Source organism: Salvelinus fontinalis, unplaced genomic scaffold (genome assembly GCF_029448725.1).
Source record: "Salvelinus fontinalis isolate EN_2023a unplaced genomic scaffold, ASM2944872v1 scaffold_0250, whole genome shotgun sequence".
Classification (NCBI taxonomy): Eukaryota; Metazoa; Chordata; class Actinopteri; order Salmoniformes; family Salmonidae; genus Salvelinus; species Salvelinus fontinalis.
Window position 1 is genome coordinate 13,133 of NW_026600459.1, and position 27,121 is coordinate 40,253.

The 27,121-nt window shown below is 44.6% G+C and overlaps 1 protein-coding gene across 1 annotated transcript; it reads left to right on the forward strand.

The window, feature by feature from the left end:
• Positions 1–570: 570 nt before the first annotated feature.
• LOC129844917 (methyltransferase-like protein 22) lies at positions 571–26,336 on the forward strand. Its single transcript, XM_055913077.1, has 6 exons — positions 571–677; positions 1,584–1,637; positions 1,825–1,905; positions 3,976–4,078; positions 8,271–8,439; positions 24,366–26,336. The coding sequence occupies exons 1-6, from the start codon at positions 629–631 to the stop codon at positions 24,396–24,398; spliced, it is 489 nt and encodes a 162-aa protein (XP_055769052.1). The 5' UTR covers positions 571–628; the 3' UTR covers positions 24,399–26,336.
• Positions 26,337–27,121: the final 785 nt, after the last annotated feature.

A 27,121-nucleotide genomic window follows, 5' to 3' on the forward strand; every position in this document is an offset into this window, starting at 1 on the left:
TCATTGAAACCAATCACAGTAAGGTACTTTAAATGTTACCCAGAAATGATTTGATATTGAGATAAAAATGGCTGCATTTGACCTTTAAAGTGATAATTGTTGCACTTGTATTAAAGTGCTCTTCCGGAGAGGGAAAGAACATTTCAAAGGGCAAGATAATTCCAAGCTACTCTGCCTGTCTGTCTGTCTGTCTGTCTGTCTGTCTGTCTGTCTGCGTAGACCAGGAAGCATCATATTAAATAGACTGTTCTTCTGAATCTAGTCAGGGAATGACAATTCCATTACTTCTAAGGTCAGGGAATGAAAATGCCATTACTTCTAAGGTCAGAGTGAGTAATAGTACTACTGCCAATCATCTCTGATACAGAAACCATTCTACATGGTAGTCACCATGCTTCACTGAACCAAGCTCAGAGTCATTTTAATAATTGACGAGCTGGTAGCAAGCTGTTCTTAAATGAATGTATCTTATTTGTCATGTTTTGTTCTATTTCCAATGTTGTGTTTTAGAATGTTGGACGCCCAATGTCTCTGTAATGTTTCTAAGTTTAAAGGTACATAAAGGCTGTGTCAAATCCCAATATCAGTGTAACGTTGTGTTGCAGACGTTGGGGAGGATCTCCTGAGCATGTGTCAGAAGAACGTGATGTTAAACAGACACCTGATGGAACCTGCAGGTGAGCCAACATTCAACAGTTAGACAATGTGTAGTTAGAGAACATTTAGTTAGAGAACGTTACTTAAACAACGTTTAGCACAGGGCTGCCGGCAAACGTGTGACCAGCTGGCATTTTCAATCAGGTCGGGCAGCGCCTCACCACTTTTGATTTAGTTTAATTAAAAATATTTATGCAAAGCGTTAAGATGAAGTACAAAGTCATGTTTTTTAGACTGATTTTGCCTCATGATTTGTCAACTGGGGAGTGCTGCGGGCGCGTGGGAGTGCTGCGGGCGCGTGGGAGTGCTGCGGGCGCGTGGGAGTGCTGCGGGCGCGTGGGAGTGCTGCGGGCGCGTGGGAGTGCTGCGGGCGCGTGGGAGTGCTGCGGGCGCGTGGGAGTGCTGCGGCCGCGTGGGAGTGCTGCGGGCGCGTGGGAGTGCTGCGGGCGCGTGGGAGTGCTACGGGGAGTGCTGCGGGCGCGTGGGAGTGCTGCGGGCGCGTGGGAGTGCTGCGGGCGCGTGGGAGTGCTGCGGGCGCGTGGGAGTGCTGCGGGCGCGTGGGAGTGCTACGGGTGCGGGGGAGTGCTGCAGGGGAGTGCTGCGGGTGCGTGGGAGTGCTGCGGGTGCGGGGGAGTGCTGCGGGTGCGGGGGAGTGCTGCGGGAGCGGGGGAGTGGGAGTGCTGCTGTTTCATTACAATACGTTGTACCAGGCTAGCTCTCTCTCTCCCTGACAGTATTGAGTATTATAGTGGTGTCTCTTTAACAGGTGGGGAGTTGACAGTATTATAGTGGTGTCTCTTTAACAGGTGGGGAGGTGACAGTATTATAGTGGTGTCTCTTTAACAGGTGGGGAGGTGACAGTATTATAGTGGTGTCTCTTTAACAGGTGGGGAGGTGACAGTATTATAGTGTTGTCTCTTTAACAGGTGGGGAGGTGCGAGTTCGTCTACTGGACTGGCTCAGACACGATCTCTGCACAGGTGGGCAGGCTACACATACACACACACACACACTTAGAGAAGCACACACACACACATAGAGAAACACACACACATAGAGAAACACAGGTGATGTTAAACCATGGTCACATAGAGAAACACAGGTGATGTTAAACCATGGTCTCTGCTGATCTCTCATCTTTCTCTCCATTCATCTCTTGTTTCTCAGACGCTGATGCAGAGTTTGGATGGACAGAGGATGAAGTGGCAGATCTCCATGACAACACAACAATTATCATTGCGGCTGACGGTAAGACATTTGTGATCAGGTGTTTATCCGGTGGGATCAGGTGTTTATCCGGTGGGATCAGGTGTTAACCGGTGGGATCAGGTGTTAACCGGTGGGATCAGGTGTTAACCGGTGGGATCAGGTGTTAACCGGTGGGATCAGGTGTTAACCGGTGGGATCAGGTGTTAACCGGTGGGATCAGGTGTTAACCGGTGGGATCAGGTGTTAACCGGTGGGATCAGGTGTTAACCGGTGGGATCAGGTGTTAACCGGTGGGATCAGGTGTTAACCGGTGGGATCAGGTGTTGTCCGGTGGGATCGGGTGTTGTCCGGTGGGATCGGGTGTTGTCCGGTGGGATCGGGTGTTGTCCGGTGGGATCGGGTGTTGTCCGGTGGGATCGGGTGTTTATCCGGTGAGATCGGGTGTTAACCGGTGGGATCGGGTGTTAACCGGTGGGATCGGGTGTTAACCGGTGGGATCGGGTGTTAACCGGTGGGATCGGGTGTTAACCGGTGGGATCGGGTGTTAACCGGTGGGATCGGGTGTTAACCGGTGGGATCGGGTGTTAAGCGGGGGAATCAGGTGTTAACCGGTGGGATCAGGTGTTAACCGGTGGGATCAGGTGTTAACCGGTGGGATCAGGTGTTAACCGGTGGGATCAGGTGTTAACCGGTGGGATCAGGTGTTAACCGGTGGGATCAGGTGTTAACCGGTGGGATCAGGTGTTATCCGGTGGGATCCGGTGTTAACCGGTGAGATCGGGTGTTAACCGGTGGGATCGGGTGTTAACCGGTGGGATCGGGTGTTAACCGGTGGGATCGGGTGTTAACCGGTGGGATCGGGTGTTAACCGGTGGGATCGGGTGTTAACCGGTGGGATCGGGTGTTAAACGGTGGGATCGGGTGTTAAACGGTGGGATCGGGTGTTAAACGGTGGGATCGGGTGTTAAACGGTGGGATCGGGTGTTAAACGGTGGGATCGGGTGTTAAACGGTGGGATCGGGTGTTAAACGGTGGGATCGGGTGTTAACCGGTGGGATCGGGTGTTAACCGGTGGGATCGGGTGTTGTCCGGTGGGATCGGGTGTTGTCCGGTGGGATCGGGTGTTGTCCGGTGGGATCGGGTGTTGTCCGGTGGGATCGGGTGTTGTCCGGTGGGATCGGGTGTTTATCCGGTGAGATCGGGTGTTAACCGGTGGGATCGGGTGTTAAGCGGGGGAATCGGGTGTTAACCGGTGGGATCGGGTGTTAACCGGTGGGATCGGGTGTTAACCGGTGGGATCGGGTGTTAACCGGTGGGATCGGGTGTTAACCGGTGGGATCGGGTGTTAACCGGTGGGATCGGGTGTTAACCGGTGGGATCGGGTGTTAACCGGTGGGATCGGGTGTTAACCGGTGGGATCGGGTGTTAACCGGTGGGATCGGGTGTTAACCGGTGGGATCGGGTGTTAACCGGTGGGATCGGGTGTTAACCGGTGGGATCGGGTGTTAACCGGTGGGATCAGGTGTTATCCGGTGGGATCCGGTGTTAACCGGTGAGATCGGGTGTTAACCGGTGAGATCGGGTGTTAACCGGTGGGATCGGGTGTTAACCGGTGGGATCGGGTGTTAACCGGTGGGATCGGGTGTTAACCGGTGGGATCGGGTGTTAACCGGTGGGATCGGGTGTTAAACGGTGGGATCGGGTGTTAAACGGTGGGATCGGGTGTTAAACGGTGGGATCGGGTGTTAACCGGTGGGATCGGGTGTTGTCCGGTGGGATCGGGTGTTGTCCGGTGGGATCGGGTGTTGTCCGGTGGGATCGGGTGTTGTCCGGTGGGATCGGGTGTTAAACTGTGGGATCGGGTGTTATCCGGTGGGATCGGGTGTTAACCGGTGGGATCGGGTGTTAACCGGTGGGATCGGGTGTTAACCGGTGGGATCGGGTGTTAACCGGTGGGATCGGGTGTTATCCGGTGGAATATTAATGATCTCTGCTAATTCACTAGTACTCAGAGCAGACTACAGGTACAGAACACAGATAGTATGGTGCTGAATGATCTCTGTGGAATATTAATGGTAATAAACTGTATTTATTTTTAATTTGTTCCAGTGTGCTACGATGACGATCTGACAGACGCGCTGTTCCGAACTCTGTACAGAATCTGTAACAACCTCCGTCTCCCCTGTACTACATACCTGTCTATAGAGAAGAGGTAACATACCTGTACTACATACCTGTCTATAGAGAAGAGGTAACATACCTGTATTACATACCTGTCTATAGAGAAGAGGTAACATACCTGTTCTACATACCTGTCTATAGAGAAGAGGTAACATACCTGTTCTACATACCTGTCTATAGAGAAGAGGTAACATACCTGCACTACATACCTGTCTATAGAGAAGAGGTAACATACCTGTATTACATACCTGTCTATAGAGAAGAGGTAACATACCTGTTCTACATACCTGTCTATAGAGAAGAGGTAACATACCTGTACTACATACCTGTCTATAGAGAAGAGGTAACATACCTGTACTACATACCTGTCTATAGAGAAGAGGTAACATACCTGTCTATAGAGAAGAGGTAACATACCTGTCTATAGAGAAGAGGTAACATACCTGTCTATAGAGAAGAGGTAACATACCTGTCTATAGAGAAGAGGTAACATACCTGTCTATAGAGAAGAGGTAACATACCTGTACTACATACCTGTCTATAGAGAAGAGGTAACATACCTGTACTACATACCTGTCTATAGAGAAGAGGTAACATACCTGTACTACATACCTGTCTATAGAGAAGAGGTAACATACCTGTACTACATACCTGTCTATAGAGAAGAGGTAACATACCTGTCTATAGAGAAGAGGTAACATACCTGTCTATAGAGAAGAGGTAACATACCTGTCTATAGAGAAGAGGTAACATACCTGTCTATAGAGAAGAGGTAACATACCTGTCTATAGAGAAGAGGTAACATACCTGTCTATAGAGAAGAGGTAACATACCTGTACTACATACCTGTCTATAGAGAAGAGGTAACATACCTGTACTACATACCTGTCTATAGAGAAGAGGTAACATACCTGTACTACATACCTGTCTATAGAGAAGAGGTAACATACCTGTACTACATACCTGTCTATAGAGAAGAGGTAACATACCTGTACTACATACCTGTCTATAGAGAAGAGGTAACATACCTGTACTACATACCTGTCTATAGAGAAGAGGTAACATACCTGTACTACATACCTGTCTATAGAGAAGAGGTAACATACCTGTACTACATACCTGTCTATAGAGAAGAGGTAACATACCTGTACTACATACCTGTCTATAGAGAAGAGGTAACATAACTGTACTACATACCTGTCTATAGAGAAGAGGTAACATACCTGTACTACATACCTGTCTATGGAGAAGAGGTAACATACCTGTACTACATACCTGTCTATGGAGAAGAGGTAACATACCTGTACTACATACCTGTCTATGGAGAAGAGGTAACATACCTGTACTACATACCTGTCTATAGAGAAGAGGTAACATACCTGTACTACATACCTGTCTATAGAGAAGAGGTAACATACCTGCACTACATACCTGTCTATAGAGAAGAGGTAACATACCTGCACTACATACCTGTCTATAGAGAAGAGGTAACATACCTGCACTACATACCTGTCTATAGAGAAGAGGTAACATACCTGCACTACATACCTGTCTATAGAGAAGAGGTAACATACCTGTACTACATACCTGTCTATAGAGAAGAGGTAACATACCTGTTCTACATACCTGTCTATAGAGAAGAGGTAACATACCTGTACTACATACCTGTCTATAGAGAAGAGGTAACATACCTGTACTACATACCTGTCTATAGAGAAGAGGTAACATACCTGTCTATAGAGAAGAGGTAACATACCTGTCTATAGAGAAGAGGTAACATACCTGTCTATAGAGAAGAGGTAACATACCTGTACTACATACCTGTCTATAGAGAAGAGGTAACATACCTGTACTACATACCTGTCTATAGAGAAGAGGTAACATACCTGTACTACATACCTGTCTATAGAGAAGAGGTAACATACCTGTACTACATACCTGTCTATAGAGAAGAGGTAACATACCTGTACTACATACCTGTCTATAGAGAAGAGGTAACATACCTGTACTACATACCTGTCTATAGAGAAGAGGTAACATACCTGTACTACATACCTGTCTATGGAGAAGAGGTAACATACCTGTACTACATACCTGTCTATAGAGAAGAGGTAACATACCTGTACTACATACCTGTCTATAGAGAAGAGGTAACATACCTGTACTACATACCTGTCTATAGAGAAGAGGTAACATACCTGTACTACATACCTGTCTATAGAGAAGAGGTAACATACCTGCACTACATACCTGTCTATAGAGAAGAGGTAACATACCTGTCTATAGAGAAGAGGTAACATACCTGTACTACATACCTGTCTATAGAGAAGAGGTAACATACCTGTACTACATACCTGTCTATAGAGAAGAGGTAACATACCTGTCTATAGAGAAGAGGTAACATACCTGTACTACATACCTGTCTATAGAGAAGAGGTAACATACCTGTCTATAGAGAAGAGGTAACATACCTGTACTACATACCTGTCTATAGAGAAGAGGTAACATACCTGTACTACATACCTGTCTATAGAGAAGAGGTAACATACCTGTACTACATACCTGTCTATAGAGAAGAGGTAACATACCTGTACTACATACCTGTCTATAGAGGAGAGGTAACATACCTGTCTATAGAGAAGAGGTAACATACCTGTACTACATACCTGTCTATAGAGAAGAGGTAACATACCTGTCTATGGAGAAGAGGTAACAAACCTGTCTATAGAGAAGAGGTAACATACCTGTACTACATACCTGTCTATAGAGAAGAGGTAACATACCTGTACTACATACCTGTCTATAGAGAAGAGGTAACATACCTGTCTATAGAGAAGAGGTAACATACCTGTACTACATACCTGTCTATGGAGAAGAGGTAACATACCTGTCTATGGAGAAGAGGTAACATACCTGTCTATAGAGAAGAGGTAACATACCTGTCTATAGAGAAGAGGTAACATACCTGTCTATAGAGAAGAGGTAACATACCTGTACTACATACCTGTCTATGGAGAAGAGGTAACATACCTGTCTATGGAGAAGAGGTAACATACCTGTACTACATACCTGTCTATAGAGAAGAGGTAACATACCTGTACTACATACCTGTCTATGGAGAAGAGGTAACATACCTGTCTATGGAGAAGAGGTAACATACAGTGCCTTCGCTAAGAATTCAGATCCCTTGACTTTTTCCACATTTTGTTACATTACAGCCTTATTCTAAAATTGATTTCATAAAATGTTTTCCTCATCAATCTACACACAGTTACCAATAATGACAAAGCAAAAACTGGTTAGGCGATTACAGCCTTGAGTCTTCTTGGGTATGACGCTACAAGCTTGGCACACCTGTATTTGGGGAGTTTCTCCCATTCTTCTCTGCAGATCCTCTCAAGCTCTGTCAGGTTGGATGGGGAAGGTCTCTGCACAGCTATTTTCATGCCTCTCCAGAGATGTTCGATCGGGTTCAAGTCTGGGCTCTGGCTGGGCCATTCAAGGACATTCAGAGACTTGTCTATAGACCCTGCTTAGGGTCGTTGTCCTGTTGGACCTTCGCCCCAGTCTGAGGTCCCGAGTGCTCTGGAGCAGGTTTTCATCAAGGATCTCTCTGTACTTTGCTCCGTTTATCTTTCCCTCGATCCTGACTAGTCTCCCAATCCCTCCTGCTAAAAAACATCTGCACATCAGGATACTGCCACAACCATGCTTCACCGTAGGGATGTTGCCAGGTTTCCTCCAGACGTGATGCTTGGTATTCAGGCCAAAGAGTTCAATCTTGGCTTCATCAGACCAGAGAATCTTGTTTCTCATGGTCTGAGAGTCTTTAGGTGCCTCTTGGAAAACTCCAAGCTGGCTGTAATGTGCCTTTTACTGAGGAGTGGCTTCTGTCTGGCTGCCACCCTATCATAAAGGCCTGATTGGTGGAGTGCTGCAGGGATGGTTGTCCTTCTGGAAGTTTCGCTCATCTCCACAGAGGAACTCTGGAGCTCTATTAGTGACCCTCGGGTTCTTGTATATATAGATTTATGCTAAATGTAAAAATGAATCTAGCTCGTGCCACATCTTGTAATTACTGTGTGTGTGTGTGTGTGTGTGTGTGTGTGTGTGTGTGTGTGTGTGTGTGTGTGTGTGTGTGTGTGTGTGTGTGTGTGTGTGTGTGTGTGTGTGTGTGTGTGTGTGTGTGTGTGTGTGTGTGTGTGTGTGTGTTCGTTCCCCAGGCTGAACTTCACTCTGAGACACATGGACATATCATGCGAGGCCTACAACCATTTCCGCCACTGTCTGTGTGAGATGCAGGAGCTAAGGGACGGACGGACATGCTTCACAGTGGAGCAGGTCACACCCTCTTTCCCACAGTGCCTGCTGTATGAGCGCATAGAGCAACTGGTGAGAGACACACACACAGTTTCACATACACACTTTACTGAACCTAGAAAACCCTACCCAACAGTATGTTTCTGGTACTATATCCTAAACCCAACAGTATGTTTCTAGTACTATATCCTAAACCCAACAGAATGTTTCGAGTACTATATCCTAAACCCAACAGAATGTTTCTAGTACTATATCCTAAACCCAACAGAATGTTTCTAGTACTATATCCTAAACCCAACAGAATGTTTCTAGTACTATATCCTAAACCCAACAGAATGTTTCTAGTACTATATCCTAAACCCAACAGAATGTTTCTAGTACTATATCCTAAACCCAGCAGTATGTTTCTGGTACTATATCCTAAACCCAACAGAATGTTTCTAGTACTATATCCTAAACCCAACAGAATGTTTCTAGTACTATATCCTAAACCCAACAGAATGTTTCTAGTACTATATCCTAAACCCAACAGAATGTTTCTAGTACTATATCCTAAACCCAACAGAATGTTTCTAGTACTATATCCTAAACCCAACAGAATGTTTCTAGTACTATATCCTAAACCCAACAGAATGTTTCTAGTACTATATCCTAAACCCAACAGAATGTTTCTAGTACTATATCCTAAACCCAACAGTATGTTTCTGGTACTATATCCTAAACCCAACAGAATGTTTCTAGTACTATATCCTAAACCCAACAGAATGTTTCTAGTACTATATCCTAAACCCAACAGTATGTTTCTAGTACTATATCCTAAACCCAACAGAATGTTTCTAGTACTATATCCTAAACCCAACAGTATGTTTCTAGTACTATATCCTAAACCCAACAGTATGTTTCTAGTACTATATCCTAAACCCAACAGAATGTTTCTAGTACTATATCCTAAACCCAACAGAATGTTTCTAGTACTATATCCTAAACCCAACAGAATGTTTCTAGTACTATATCCTAAACCCAACAGAATGTTTCTAGTACTATATCCTAAACCCAACAGTATGTTTCTAGTACTATATCCTAAACCCAACAGAATGTTTCTAGTACTATATCCTAAACCCAACAGAATGTTTCTAGTACTATATCCTAAACCCAACAGAATGTTTCTGGTACAGAGCTAAACCCAACAGAATGTTTCTGGTACTATATCCTAAACCCAACAGTATGTTTCTAGTACTATATCCTAAACCCAACAGAATGTTTCTAGTACTATATCCTAAACCCAACAGTATGTTTCTAGTACTATATCCTAAACCCAACAGAATGTTTCTAGTACTATATCCTAAACCCAACAGAATGTTTCTGGTACAGAGCTAAACCCAACAGAATGTTTCTAGTACTATATCCTAAACCCAACAGAATGTTTCTGGTACAGAGCTAAACCCAACAGAATGTTTCTGGTACTATATCCTAAACCCAACAGAATGTTTCTAGTACTATATCCTAAACCCAACAGAATGTTTCTAGTACTATATCCTAAACCCAACAGAATGTTTCTAGTACTATATCCTAAACCCAACAGAATGTTTCTAGTACTATATCCTAAACCCAACAGAATGTTTCTAGTACTATATCCTAAACCCAACAGAATGTTTCTAGTACTATATCCTAAACCCAACAGAATGTTTCTAGTACTATATCCTAAACCCAACAGAATGTTTCTAGTACTATATCCTAAACCCAACAGAATGTTTCTAGTACTATATCCTAAACCCAACAGAATGTTTCTAGTACTATATCCTAAACCCAACAGAATGTTTCTAGTACTATATCCTAAACCCAACAGAATGTTTCTAGTACTATATCCTAAACCCAACAGAATGTTTCTAGTACTATATCCTAAACCCAACAGAATGTTTCTAGTACTATATCCTAAACCCAACAGAATGTTTCTAGTACTATATCCTAAACCCAACAGAATGTTTCTAGTACTATATCCTAAACCCAACAGAATGTTTCTGGTACTATATCCTAAACCCAACAGAATGTTTCTGGTACTATATCCTAAACCCAACAGAATGTTTCTAGTACTATATCCTAAACCCAACAGAATGTTTCTGGTACTATATCCTAAACCCAACAGAATGTTTCTAGTACTATATCCTAAACCCAACAGAATGTTTCTAGTACTATATCCTAAACCCAACAGAATGTTTCTAGTACTATATCCTAAACCCAACAGAATGTTTCTGGTACTATATCCTAAACCCAACAGAATGTTTCTAGTACTATATCCTAAACCCAACAGAATGTTTCTGGTACAGAGCTAAACCCAACAGAATGTTTCTAGAACTATATCCTAAACCCAACAGTATGTTTCTAGTACTATATCCTAAACCCAACAGAATGTTTCTAGTACTATATCCTAAACCCAACAGAATGTTTCTAGTACTATATCCTAAACCCAACAGAATGTTTCTAGTACTATATCCTAAACCCAACAGAATGTTTCTAGTACTATATCCTAAACCCAACAGAATGTTTCTGGTACAGAGCTAAACCCAACAGAATGTTTCTAGTACTATATCCTAAACCCAACAGTATGTTTCTAGTACTATATCCTAAACCCAACAGAATGTTTCTAGTACTATATCCTAAACCCAACATAATGTTTCTGGTACTATATCCTAAACCCAACAGAATGTTTCTGGTACTATATCCTAAACCCAACAGAATGTTTCTAGTACTATATCCTAAACCCAACAGAATGTTTCTAGTACTTTATCCTAAATCCAACAGAATGTTTCTAGTACTATATCCTATACCCAACAGAATGTTTCTAGTACTATATCCTATACCCAACAGAATGTTTCTAGTACTATATCCTAAACCCAACAGAATGTTTCTAGTACTATATCCTAAACCCAACAGAATGTTTCTGGTACTATATCCTAAACCCAACAGAATGTTTCTAGTACTATATCCTAAACCCAACAGAATGTTTCTGGTACTATATCCTAAACCCAACAGAATGTTTCTAGTACTATATCCTAAACCCAACAGAATGTTTCTAGTACTATATCCTAAACCCAACAGAATGTTTCTAGTACTATATCCTAAACCCAACAGAATGTTTCTGGTACTATATCCTAAACCCAACAGAATGTTTCTGGTACTATATCCTAAACCCAACAGAATGTTTCTGGTACTATATCCTAAACCCAACAGAATGTTTCTAGTACTATATCCTAAACCCAAAAGAATGTTTCTGGTACTATATCCTAAACCCAACAGAATGTTTCTAGTACTATATCCTAAACCCAACAGAATGTTTCTAGTACTATATCCTAAACCCAACAGAATGTTTCTAGTACTTTATCCTAAACCCAACAGAATGTTTCTAGTACTATATCCTAAACCCAACAGAATGTTTCTAGTACTATATCCTAAACCCAACAGAATGTTTCTAGTACTATATCCTAAACCCAACAGAATGTTTCTAGTACTATATCCTAAACCCAACAGAATGTTTCTAGTACTATATCCTAAACCCAACAGAATGTTTCTAGTACTATATCCTAAACCCAACAGAATGTTTCTAGTACTATATCCTAAACCCAACAGAATGTTTCTAGTACTATATCCTAAACCCAACAGTATGTTTCTAGTACTATATCCTAAACCCAACAGAATGTTTCTAGTACTTTATCGTAAACCCAACAGAATGTTTCTAGTACTATATCCTAAACCCAACAGAATGTTTCTAGTACTATATCCTAAACCCAACAGTATGTTTCTAGTACTATATCCTAAACCCAACAGAATGTTTCTAGTACTATATCCTAAACCCAACAGAATGTTTCTAGTACTATATCCTAAACCCAACAGAATGTTTCTAGTACTATATCCTAAACCCAACAGTATGTTTCTAGTACTATATCCTATACCCAACAGAATGTTTCTAGTACTATATCCTAAACCCAACAGAATGTTTCTGGTACTATATCCTAAACCCAACAGAATGTTTCTGGTACTATATCCTAAACCCAACAGAATGTTTCTAGTACTATATCCTAAACCCAACAGAATGTTTCTAGTACTATATCCTAAACCCAACAGTATGTTTCTAGTACTATATCCTAAACCCAACAGAATGTTTCTAGTACTATATCCTAAACCCAACAGACTGTTTCTAGTACTATATCCTAAACCCAACAGAATGTTTCTAGTACTATATCCTAAACCCAACAGTATGTTTCTGGTACTATATCCTAAACCCAACATAATGTTTCTAGTACTATATCCTAAACCCAACAGAATGTTTCTAGTACTATATCCTAAACCCAACAGAATGTTTCTAGTACTATATCCTAAACCCAACAGAATGTTTCTAGTACTATATCCTAAACCCAACAGAATGTTTCTAGTACTATATCCTAAACCCAACAGAATGTTTCTAGTACTATATCCTAAACCCAACAGTATGTTTCTAGTACTATATCCTAAACCCAACAGAATGTTTCTAGTACTTTATCCTAAACCCAACAGAATGTTTCTAGTACTATATCCTAAACCCAACAGAATGTTTCTAGTACTATATCCTAAACCCAACAGAATGTTTCTAGTACTATATCCTAAACCCAACAGAATGTTTCTAGTACTATATCCTAAACCCAACAGAATGTTTCTAGTACTATATCCTAAACCCAACAGAATGTTTCTAGTACTATATCCTAAACCCAAAAGTATGTTTCTAGTACTATATCCTAAACCCAACAGAATGTTTCTAGTACTATATCCTAAACCCAACATAATGTTTCTAGTACTATATCCTAAACCCAACAGAATGTTTCTAGTACTATATCCTAAACCCAACAGTATGTTTCTAGTACTATATCCTAAACCCAACAGAATGTTTCTAGTACTATATCCTAAACCCAACAGTATGTTTCTAGTACTATATCCTAAACCCAACAGAATGTTTCTAGTACTATATCCTAAACCCAACAGTATGTTTCTGGTACTATATCCTAAACCCAACAGAATGTTTCTAGTACTATATCCTAAACCCAACAGAATGTTTCTAGTACTATATCCTAAACCCAACAGAATGTTTCTAGTACTATATCCTAAACCCAACAGAATGTTTCTAGTACTATATCCTAAACCCAACAGAATGTTTCTAGTACTATATCCTAAACCCAACAGAATGTTTCTAGTACTATATCCTAAACCCAACAGAATGTTTCTAGTACTATATCCTAAACCCAACAGAATGTTTCTAGTACTATATCCTAAACCCAACAGAATGTTTCTAGTACTATATCCTAAACCCAACAGAATGTTTCTAGTACTATATCCTAAACCCAACAGAATGTTTCTAGTACTATATCCTAAACCCAACAGAATGTTTCTAGTACTTTATCCTAAACCCAACAGAATGTTTCTAGTACTATATCCTAAACCCAAAAGAATGTTTCTAGTACTATATCCTAAACCCAACAGAATGTTTCTAGTACTATATCCTAAACCCAACAGAATGTTTCTAGTACTATATCCTAAACCCAAAAGAATGTTTCTAGTACTATATCCTAAACCCAACATAATGTTTCTAGTACTATATCCTAAACCCAACAGAATGTTTCTAGTACTATATCCTAAACCCAACAGAATGTTTCTAGTACTATATCCTAAACCCAACAGAATGTTTCTAGTACTATATCCTAAACCCAACAGAATGTTTCTAGTACTATATCCTAAACCCAACAGAATGTTTCTAGTACTATATCCTAAACCCAACAGAATGTTTCTGGTACTATATCCTAAACCCAACAGAATGTTTCTGGTACTATATCCTAAACCCAACAGAATGTTTCTAGTACTATATCCTAAACCCAACAGAATGTTTCTAGTACTATATCCTAAACCCAACAGAATGTTTCTAGTACTATATCCTAAACCCAACAGAATGTTTCTAGTACTATATCCTAAACCCAACAGAATGTTTCTAGTACTATATCCTAAACCCAACAGAATGTTTCTAGTACTATATCCTAAACCCAACAGAATGTTTCTAGTACTATATCCTAAACCCAACAGAATGTTTCTAGTACTATATCCTAAACCCAACAGAATGTTTCTAGTACTATATCCTAAACCCAACAGAATGTTTCTAGTACTATATCCTAAACCCAACAGAATGTTTCTAGTACTATATCCTAAACCCAACAGAATGTTTCTAGTACTATATCCTAAACCCAACAGAGTGTTTCTAGTACTATATCCTAAACCCAACAGAATGTTTCTAGTACTATATCCTAAACCCAACAGTGTGTTTCTAGTACTTTATCCTAAACCCAACAGAATGTTTCTAGTACTATATCCTAAACCCAACAGTGTGTTTCTAGTACTATATCCTAAACCCAACAGGGTGTTTCTAGTACTTTATTCCTTAACCCAACAGAATGTTTCTAGTACTATATCCTAAACCCAACAGTATGTTTCTAGTACTATATCCTAAACCCAACAGAATGTTTCTAGTACTATATCCTAAACCCAACAGTATGTTTCTAGTACTTTATCCTAAACCCAACAGAATGTTTCTAGCACTATATCCTAAACCCAACAGTATGTTTCTAGTACTATATCCTAAACCCAACAGAATGTTTCTAGTACTTTATCCTAAACCCAACAGTATGTTTCTAGTACTATATCCTATACCCAACAGAATGTTTCTAGTACTATATCCTAAACCCAACAGAATGTTTCTAGTACTATATCCTAAACCCAACAGAATGTTTCTAGTACTATATCCTAAACCCAACAGAATGTTTCTAGTACTATATCCTAAACCCAACAGAATGTTTCTAGTACTATATCCTAAACCCAACAGTATGTTTCTAGTACTATATCCTAAACCCAACAGAATGTTTCTAGTACTATATCCTAAACCCAACAGAATGTTTCTAGTACTATATCCTAAACCCAACAGAATGTTTCTGTTACGGCTGTCGCTCTCCTCATCCTCGGAAGAGGTGAGGAGAGAAGGATCTTCAGACCAAAACGCAGCTTCAGGGAAATAAGCCATCTTTTTATTTATAACCGAAAAACTGATGATGATGGCAACACGAAAACAAACACTTTAACAAACTTACAAAATAACAAAACGACGTAGAACGAAACCTGAACATAAACTCACATCACTAAACGTAAACTCACGGACAGGAACGTTACATCAAAACACACGAACAGCCAAACAGTCCCGTATGTGAAAATACATCGACAACGACGAAGACATCACAGGAGACAATCACCCACAAACAAACAGTGAGAACGCCCTACCTAAATATGACTCTTAATTAGAGGAAAACGCAAACCACCTGCCTCTAATCAAGAGCCATACCAGGTAACCCAAAACCAACATAGAAACAGATAACATAGACTGCCCACCCAAAACACATGCCCTGACCATAAACACATAAAAAACAACATAAAACAGGTCAGGACTGTTACAGAACCCCCCCCTCAAGGTGCGAACGCCGGGCGCACCAGCACAAAGTCCAGGGGAGGGTCTGGGTGGGCAGTTGACCACGGTGGTGGTTCCGGCTCAGGACGCTGTCCCCACACCACCATAGTCACTCCCCTCTTCTGTCTACCCCTTCTAATGACCACCCTAACACTACCTTCCCCTAAATCAACGGCCAGCACCGGGACAAGGGGCAGCACCGGGACAAGGGGTAGCACCGGGACAAGGGGCAGCACCGGAACAAGGGGCAGCACCAGGATAAGGGGCAGCACCGGAATAAGGGGCAGCACCGGGACAAGGGGCAGCACCGGGACAAGGGGCAGCACCGGGACAAGGGGCAGCACCGGGACAAGGGGCAGCACCGGGACAAGGGGCAGCACCGGGACAAGGGGCAGCACCGGGACAAGGGGCAGCACCGGGACAAGGGGCAGCACCGGGACAAGGGGCAGCACCGGGACAAGGGGCAGCACCGGGACAAGGGGCAGCACCGGGACAAGGGGCAGCACCGGGACAAGGGGCAGCACCGGGACAAGGGGCAGCACCGGGACAAAGGGCAGCACCGGGACAAGGGGCAGATCCCGGCTGAAGGACTCTGGCAGGTCCTGGCTGAGGGACTCTGGCAGGTCCTGTTTGGACGGCTCTGGCAGGTCCTGGCTGGACGGCTCTGGCAGGTCCTGGCTGGACGGCTCTGGCAGGTCCTGGCTGGACGGCTCTGGCAGGTCCTGGCTGGACGGCTCTGGCAGGTCATAGCAGGACGGCTCTGGCAGGTCCTGGCTGGACGGCTCTGGCAGGTCCTGTCTGGACGGCTCTGGCAGGTCCTGGCTGGACGGCTCTGGCAGGTCCTGGCTGGACGGCTCTGGCAGGTCCTGGCTGGACGGCTCTGGCTGGTCATGGCAGGACGGCTCTGGCTGGTCATGGCAGGACGGCTCTGGCTGGTCATGGCTCGCTGGCGGCTCTGGCAGATCCTGTCTGGTTGGCGGCTCTGGCAGATCCTGTCTGGTTGGCGGCTCTGGCAGATCCTGTCTGGTTGGCGGCTCTGGCAGATCCTGTCTGGTTGGCGGCTCTGGCAGATCCTGTCTGGCGGGCGGCTCTAGCGGCTCCTGTCTGGCGGGCGGCTCTAGCGGCTCCTGTCTGGCGGACGGCTCTGTAGGCTCATGGCAGATGGGCGGCTTTGCAGGCTCATGACAGACGGGCGGCTTTGCAGGCTCATGGCAGACGGATGGCTCAGACGGCGCTGGGGAGACGGATGGCTCAGATGGCGCTGGGGAGACGGATGGCTCAGATGGCGCTGGGGAGACGGATGGCTCAGATGGCGCTGGGGAGACGGATGGCTCAGATGGCGCTGGGGAGACGGATGGCTCTGTAGGGAGGAGAAAGAGAGACAGCCTGGTGCGTGGTCTAGGCACTGGCTGCGCTGGAGAGGAGGAAACAGCAGGAGAGAGAACCCGGAGAGACAGCCTGGTACGGGGGGCTGCCACCGGAGGACTGGTACATGGAGGTGGCACCGGGTCTACCGGACCGTGAAGGAGGACACGTGCTCTTGAGCACCGAGCCTCCCCAACCCTACCAGGTTGAATGATCCCCGTAGCCCTGCCAGTGCAGCGAGGTGGAATAGCCCGCACTGGCCTATGCAGGCGAACCGGGGACACCACCTGTAAGGCTGGTGCCATGTACGCCGGCCCGAGGAGACGTACTGGAGGCCAGATACGTTGGGCCGGCTTCATGACATCCGGCTCGATGCCCAACCTAGCCCTCCCAGTGCGGCAAGGTGGAATAGCCCGCACTGGGCTAAGCACGCGTACTGGGGACACCGTGCGCTTTACCGCATAACACGGTGTCTTACCAGTACGACGCCTTCTACCTCCACGGTAAGCACGGGGAGTTGGCTCGGGTATCCTACCCGGCTTTGCCACACTCCTCGTGTGCACCCCCCAAGAAATTTTTTGGTCTGACTCACGGGCTCCCAACCGCGTCGTCGCGCTGCCTCCTCATACCAGCGCCTCTCAGCCTTCGCTGCTTCCAACCCTTCCTTTGGACGGCGATATTCCCCTGGTTGAGCCCAAGGTCCTCTACCGTCCAGGATCTCCTCCCAAGTCCAGGAGTCCTTGTTGCTCCGTAGAGCATTCCCATACCGCTTGGTCTTAGCGTGGTGGGTGATTCTGTTAAGGCTGTCGCTCTCCTCATCCTCGGAAGAGGTGAGGAGAGAAGGATCTTCAGACCAAAACGCAGCTTCAGGGAAATAAGCCATCTTTTTATTTATAACCGAAAAACTGATGATGATGGCAACACGAAAACAAACACTTTAACAAACTTACAAAATAACAAAACGACGTAGAACGAAACCTGAACATAAACTCACATCACTAAACGTAAACTCACGGACAGGAACGTTACATCAAAACACACGAACAGCCAAACAGTCCCGTATGTGAAAATACATCGACAACGACGAAGACATCACAGGAGACAATCACCCACAAACAAACAGTGAGAACGCCCTACCTAAATATGACTCTTAATTAGAGGAAAACGCAAACCACCTGCCTCTAATCAAGAGCCATACCAGGTAACCCAAAACCAACATAGAAACAGATAACATAGACTGCCCACCCAAAACACATGCCCTGACCATAAACACATAAAAAACAACATAAAACAGGTCAGGACTGTTACAGAACCCCCCCCTCAAGGTGCAAACGCCGGGCGCACCAGCACAAAGTCCAGGGGAGGGTCTGGGTGGGCAGTTGACCACGGTGGTGGTTCCGGCTCAGGACGCTGTCCCCACACCACCATAGTCACTCCCCTCTTCTGTCTACCCCTTCTAATGACCACCCTAACACTACCTTCCCCTAAATCAACGGCCAGCACCGGGACAAGGGGCAGCACCGGGACAAGGGGTAGCACCGGGACAAGGGGCAGCACCGGAACAAGGGGCAGCACCAGGATAAGGACCAGCACCGGAATAAGGGGCAGCACCGGGACAAGGGGCAGCACCGGGACAAGGGGCAGCACCGGGACAAGGGGCAGCACCGGGACAAGGGGCAGCACCGGGACAAGGGGCAGCACCGGGACAAGGGGCAGCACCGGGACAAGGGGCAGCACCGGGACAAGGGGCAGCACCGGGACAAGGGGCAGCACCGGGACAAGGGGCAGCACCGGGACAAGGGGCAGCACCGGGACAAAGGGCAGCACCGGGACAAGGGGCAGATCCCGGCTGAAGGACTCTGGCAGGTCCTGGCTGAGGGACTCTGGCAGGTCCTGTTTGGACGGCTCTGGCAGGTCCTGGCTGGACGGCTCTGGCAGGTCCTGGCTGGACGGCTCTGGCAGGTCCTGGCTGGACGGCTCTGGCAGGTCCTGGCTGGACGGCTCTAGCAGGTCATAGCAGGACGGCTCTGGCAGGTCCTGGCTGGACGGCTCTGGCAGGTCCTGTCTGGACGGCTCTGGCAGGTCCTGGCTGGACGGCTCTGGCAGGTCCTGGCTGGACGGCTCTGGCAGGTCCTGGCTGGACGGCTCTGGCAGGTCCTGGCTGGACGGCTCTGGCTGGTCCTGGCAGGACGGCTCTGGCTGGTCATGGCTCGCTGGCGGCTCTGGCAGATCCTGTCTGGTTGGCGGCTCTGGCAGATCCTGTCTGGTTGGCGGCTCTGGCAGATCCTGTCTGGTTGGCGGCTCTGGCAGATCCTGTCTGGTTGGCGGCTCTGGCAGATCCTGTTTGGCGGGCGGCTCTAGCGGCTCCTGTCTGGCGGGCGGCTCTAGCGGCTCCTGTCTGGCGGACGGCTCTGTAGGCTCATGGCAGATGGGCGGCTTTGCAGGCTCATGACAGACGGGCGGCTTTGCAGGCTCATGGCAGACGGATGGCTCAGACGGCGCTGGGGAGACGGATGGCTCAGATGGCGCTGGGGAGACGGATGGCTCAGATGGCGCTGGGGAGACGGTTGGCTCAAATGGCGCTGGGGAGACGGATGGCTCAGATGGCGCTGGGGAGACGGATGGCTCTGTAGGGAGGAGAAAGAGAGACAGCCTGGTGCGTGGTCTAGGCACTGGCTGCGCTGGAGAGGAGGAAACAGCAGGAGAGAGAACCCGGAGAGACAGCCTGGTACGGGGGGCTGCCACCGGAGGACTGGTACATGGAGGTGGCACCGGGTCTACCGGACCGTGAAGGAGGACACGTGCTCTTGAGCACCGAGCCTCCCCAACCTTACCAGGTTGAATGATCCCCGTAGCCCTGCCAGTGCAGCGAGGTGGAATAGCCCGCACTGGCCTATGCAGGCGAACCGGGGACACCACCTGTAAGGCTGGTGCCATGTACGCCGGCCCGAGGAGACGTACTGGAGGCCAGATACGTTGGGCCGGCTTCATGACATCCGGCTCGATGCCCAACCTAGCCCTCCCAGTGCGGCAAGGTGGAATAGCCCGCACTGGGCTAAGCACGCGTACTGGGGACACCGTGCGCTTTACCGCATAACACGGTGTCTTACCAGTACGACGCCTTCTACCTCCACGGTAAGCACGGGGAGTTGGCTCGGGTATCCTACCCGGCTTTGCCACACTCCTCGTGTGCACCCCCCAAGAAATTTTTTGGTCTGACTCACGGGCTCCCAACCGCGTCGTCGCGCTGCCTCCTCATACCAGCGCCTCTCAGCCTTCGCTGCTTCCAACTCCTCCTTTGGACGGCGATATTCCCCTGGTTGAGCCCAAGGTCCTCTACCGTCCAGGATCTCCTCCCAAGTCCAGGAGTCCTTGTTGCTCCGTAGAGCATTCCCATACCGCTTGGTCTTAGCGTGGTGGGTGATTCTGTTAAGGCTGTCGCTCTCCTCATCCTCGGAAGAGGTGAGGAGAGAAGGATCTTCAGACCAAAACGCAGCTTCAGGGAAATAAGCCATCTTTTTATTTATAACCGAAAAACTGATGATGATGGCAACACGAAAACAAACACTTTAACAAACTTACAAAATAACAAAACGACGTAGAACGAAACCTGAACATAAACTCACATCACTAAACGTAAACTCACGGACAGGAACGTTACATCAAAACACACGAACAGCCAAACAGTCCCGTATGTGAAAATACATCGACAACGACGAAGACATCACAGGAGACAATCACCCACAAACAAACAGTGAGAACGCCCTACCTAAATATGACTCTTAATTAGAGGAAAACGCAAACCACCTGCCTCTAATCAAGAGCCATACCAGGTAACCCAAAACCAACATAGAAACAGATAACATAGACTGCCCACCCAAAACACATGCCCTGACCATAAACACATAAAAAACAACATAAAACAGGTCAGGACTGTTACAGTTTCTAGTACTATATCCTAAACCCAACAGAATGTTTCTGGTACTATATCCTAAACCCAACAGAATGTTTCTAGTACTATATCCTAAACCCAACAGAATGTTTCTAGTACTATATCCTAAACCCAACAGAATGTTTCTAGTACTATATCCTAAACCCAACAGAATGTTTCTAGTACTATATCCTAAACCCAACAGAATGTTTCTAGTACTATATCCTAAACCCAACAGAATGTTTCTAGTACTATATCCTAAACCCAACAGAATGTTTCTAGTACTATATCCTAAACCCAACAGAATGTTTCTAGTACTATATCCTAAACCCAACAGAATGTTTCTAGTACTATATCCTATACCCAACAGAATGTTTCTAGTACTATATCCTAAACCCAACAGAATGTTTCTAGTACTATATCCTAAACCCAACAGAATGTTTCTAGTACTATATCCTAAACCCAACAGAATGTTTCTAGTACTATATCCTAAACCCAACAGAATGTTTCTAGTACTATATCCTATACCCAACAGAATGTTTCTAGTACTATATCCTAAACCCAACAGAATGTTTCTAGTACTATATCCTAAACCCAACAGAATGTTTCTAGTACTATATCCTAAACCCAACAGAATGTTTCTAGTACTATATCCTAAACCCAACAGAATGTTTCTAGTACTATATCCTAAACCCAACAGAATGTTTCTAGTACTATATCCTAAACCCAACAGAATGTTTCTAGTACTATATCCTAAACCCAACAGAATGTTTCTAGTACTATATCCTATACCCAACAGAATGTTTCTAGTACTATATCCTAAACCCAACAGAATGTTTCTAGTACTATATCCTAAACCCAACAGAATGTTTCTAGTACTATATCCTAAACCCAACAGAATGTTTCTAGTACTATATCCTAAACCCAACAGAATGTTTCTAGTACTATATCCTATACCCAACAGAATGTTTCTAGTACTATATCCTAAACCCAACAGAATGTTTCTAGTACTATATCCTAAACCCAACAGAATGTTTCTAGTACTATATCCTAAACCCAACAGAATGTTTCTAGTACTATATCCTAAACCCAACAGAATGTTTCTAGTACTATATCCTAAACCCAACAGAATGTTTCTAGTACTATATCCTAAACCCAACAGAATGTTTCTAGTACTATATCCTATACCCAACAGAATGTTTCTAGTACTATATCCTAAACCCAACAGAATGTTTCTAGTACTATATCCTAAACCCAACAGAATGTTTCTAGTACTATATCCTAAACCCAACAGAATGTTTCTAGTACTATATCCTAAACCCAACAGAATGTTTCTAGTACTATATCCTAAACCCAACAGAATGTTTCTAGTACTATATCCTAAACCCAACAGAATGTTTCTAGTACTATATCCTAAACCCAACAGAATGTTTCTAGTACTATATCCTATACCCAACAGAATGTTTCTAGTACTATATCCTAAACCCAACAGAATGTTTCTAGTACTATATCCTAAACCCAACAGAATGTTTCTAGTACTATATCCTAAACCCAACAGAATGTTTCTAGTACTATATCCTAAACCCAACAGAATGTTTCTAGTACTATATCCTAAACCCAACAGAATGTTTCTAGTACTATATCCTAAACCCAACAGAATGTTTCTAGTACTATATCCTATACCCAACAGAATGTTTCTAGTACTATATCCTAAACCCAACAGAATGTTTCTAGTACTATATCCTAAACCCAACAGAATGTTTCTAGTACTATATCCTAAACCCAACAGAATGTTTCTAGTACTATATCCTAAACCCAACAGAATGTTTCTAGTACTATATCCTAAACCCAACAGAATGTTTCTAGTACTATATCCTAAACCCAACAGAATGTTTCTAGTACTATATCCTAAACCCAACAGAATGTTTCTAGTACTATATCCTAAACCCAACAGTATGTTTCTAGTACTATATCCTAAACCCAACAGTATGTTTCTAGTACTATATCCTAAACCCAACAGAATGTTTCTGGTACTATATCCTAAACCCAACAGAATGTTTCTAGTACTATATCCTAAACCCAACAGAATGTTTCTAGTACTATATCCTAAACCCAACAGAATGTTTCTGGTACTATATCCTAAACCCAACAGAATGTTTCTAGTACTATATCCTAAACCCAACAGAATGTTTCTAGTACTATATCCTAAACCCAACAGAATGTTTCTAGTACTATATCCTAAACCCAACAGAATGTTTCTAGTACTATATCCTTATATTTCCACTACACTGTGAGACCGAGGGCTCTATTTAACAAAGCTAACACAATGGTAACTCTACAAAGCTAACACAATGGTAAATCTACAGAGCTAACACAATGGTAAATATACTCAGCTAACACAATGGTAAATATACTCAGCTAACACAATGGTAAATATACTCAGCTAACACAATTGTAAATATACTCAGCTAACACAATGGTAAATATACTCAGCTAACACAATTGTAAATATACTCAGCTAACACAATTGTAAATATACTCAGCTAACACACTGGTAAATCTACTCAGCTAACACACTGGTAAATATACTCAGCTAACACACTGGTAAATCTACTCAGCTAACACAATGGTAAATCTACTCAGCTAACACAATGGTAAATCTACAGAGCTAACACACTGGTAAATCTACAGAGCTAACACACTGGTAAATCTACTCAGCTAACACACTGGTAAATATACTCAGCTAACACACTGGTAAATATACTCAGCTAACACAATGGTAAATCTACTCAGCTAACACAATGGTAAATCTACTCAGCTAACACAATGGTAAATCTACTCAGCTAACACAATGGTAAATCTACTCAGCTAACACAATGGTAAATCTTCAAAGCTTAACACAATGGTACATCTTAGCGCTGGGGAAGCACTATAGGTCCAGGGTGGAAATATTTTGGCTATTTTCACAGCCGGAATTATGAGCGCAAGAGCAGGCGGTGGCGCGAAAGGCCTGGGTTTTAATGAATAAGTTGAGTGTTGAGGCATGACCCCCTCACTGGCCAATCAGAACATGCTCCATGGCGAAATTTGTGGTTGCTTCAAGTTGGGTATGTACAGTCTTTTATATATTGCGTTGTCATCAACTCCAATTCTGATGTCAGACTTTCTCTTTTTCAGGAGTTGTGGAAAGTGACAGCGGTGCCTGTCTAACCCTCTGAGGAGCTGACCTGCTCCTAGACCTGCTCCTAGACCTGAGACATGGCGTTTTCTGATCTTTGACCTAGTGTTTTCTGAACCTCTTGTGGTCCGTGTTGAGAAGAAGGTATTGATAAAACATATAGATTATTTAGTGAATTAATAGCAGTCATTTCAATCAGGGCAGCTGGACAGCGGTGAACAAAGGCACTAGGAATGATCTCTGTAAATGAACACACTTGTTAAATAAGATGTTTTTAATCTCAGACCAGGGGGTTGTGATATAGATATTCAGTATAATCTCATTTACTTGCTGTTAGATTGAAGTGAACCGATGAAATGGGACAGCCCCACAGCCTCTGAATGTTTTGTTCCTTTGTAAATGATGAGTGATCCGGTAAACACTGACCTAGGATGCATCCCAAATCGTATCCTATCCTCAATATAGTGCACTACTGTAGACCAGAGCCCTATGGAGGGTAGTGCACCACTTTAGACCAGAGCCCTATGGAGGGTAGTGCACCACTTTAGACCAGAGCCCTATGGAGGGTAGTGCACTACTTTAGACCAGAGCCCTATGGAGGGTAGTGCACTACTTTAGACCAGAGCCCTATGGAGGGTAGTGCACTACTTTAGACCAGAGCCCTATGGAGGGTAGTGCACTACTTTAGACCAGAGTCCTATGGAGGGTAGTGCACTACTTTAGACCAGAGCCCTATGGACCCTGGTCTAGAGCCCTATGGACCCTGGACTAGAGTCCTATGGACCCTGGTCTAGAGCCCTATGGACCCTGGACTAGAGTCCTATGGACCCTGGTCTAGAGTCCTATGGACCCTGGACTAGAGCCCTATGGACCCTGGTCTAGAGCCCTGTGGACCCTGGACTAGAGTCCTATGGACCCTGGACTAGAACCCTATGGACCCTGGTCTAGAGCCCTGTGGACCCTGGACTAGAGCCCTATGGACCCTGGACTAGAGCCCTATGGACCCTGGTCTAGAGCCCTATGGACCCTGGTCTAGAGCCCTATGGTCTAGAGCCCCATGGACCCTGGTCTAGAGCCCTATGGACCCTGGTCTAGAGCCCTATGGTCCCTGGTCTAGAGCCCTGTGGACCCTGGACTAGAGTCCTATGGACCCTGGTCTAGAGCCCTATGGTCCCTGGTCTAGAGCCCCATGGACCCTGGTCTAGAGCCCTATGGTCCCTGGTCTAGAGCCCTATGGACCCTGGTCTAGAACCCTATGGACCCTGGTCTAGAACCCTATGGACCCTGGACTAGAACCCTATGGACCCTGGACTAGAGCCCTATGGACCCTGGTCTAGAACCCTATGGACCCTGGTCTAGAGCCATATGGACCCTGGTCTAGAACCCTATGGACCCTGGTCTAGAACCCTATGGACCCTGGACTAGAACCCTATGGACCCTGGACTAGAGCCCTATGGACCCTGGTCTAGAACCCTATGGACCCTGGACTAGAGCCCTATGGACCCTGGTCTAGAGCCCTGTGGACCCTGGTCTAGAACCCTATGGACCCTGGACTAGAGCCCTATGGACCCTGGTCTAGAGCCCTGTGGACCCTGGTCTAGAACCCTATGGACCCTGGACTAGAACCCTATGGACCCTGGACTAGAGCCCTATGGACCCTGGACTAGAGTCCTATGGACCCTGGACCAGAGTCCTATGGGACACTACCTTTAATGTCTGTTTATAACTTATAAGACATTATTAAATAGCTTGTTAATAATTTAGTAAATAAACTGTTTATCAATCAGTATTTATAAGTTCATATATTTATTAAAATAAACTACCTAATAATGTTTATAAGAGCTTAATAAGCAGACATATAGTGTTAATAATGTGTGTATATTGATACAAAACCATGGCACTGTTCCTTTCACAATTATACACTCATCTTTTGATTAAAATTACTAAATAAAATACAAGTTTTTGATTTATTTCAACAAAAATGTCTTTATTTGTGAACTTTGATTCATACTGTCTTAAAGGGGCAATCTGGGATTGAAACAACAACCAAGCTGCCACCCTGCCACTTTTTTATGTAAACAGCTGAGGAATGGAACCGCTCTGAAATTCATAGAAGGAGCTACGGCTGCAACGACTGACCATCTATGAGATCAGAATGATCGTTTTAACCGTGTTTTGAGGCTATGCAGTGTTTGTTTACAATGACGTTCTTTACACACAGTGGAGTATAACAAGCTTATGTTTTGGGTTGTGATCAAGTTAAGACTTTTTAATTAAGCTCATGAGTCATTTTATAAGTTTTATCCATCACTATATACAGTACCCTCAAAGTATTGGGACAGTGACACTGTTGTTTAGGCTCTGTACTCCAGCACTTTTGGATTTGAAATGGTACAATGACTATGAGGAAGTACTGACTGTCAGCTTTAATTTGAGGGTATTTTCATCCATGTCAGGTGAACCATTTAGATATTACAGCTCTTGTTGTAAATAGTCCCCCCCCCCCCCCCCCTTACCAAAAAGTATTGGAACAAATCCACAGGTGTATTTAAAGAGTGAAGTATTTGGGCCCATATTCATACCACCAGTGACTACATCAAGCTCATAAATCCCTAAATACCAACAGAATGTTTCTGAACACTTCTACATGAATGTGGATGTTACCATGGTTACAGATCATCCTGAATGAACCATGAATAATGATGAGTGAGAAAGTTGGAGACATACATATCATACCCCCCCCTCCCCTCCCCTA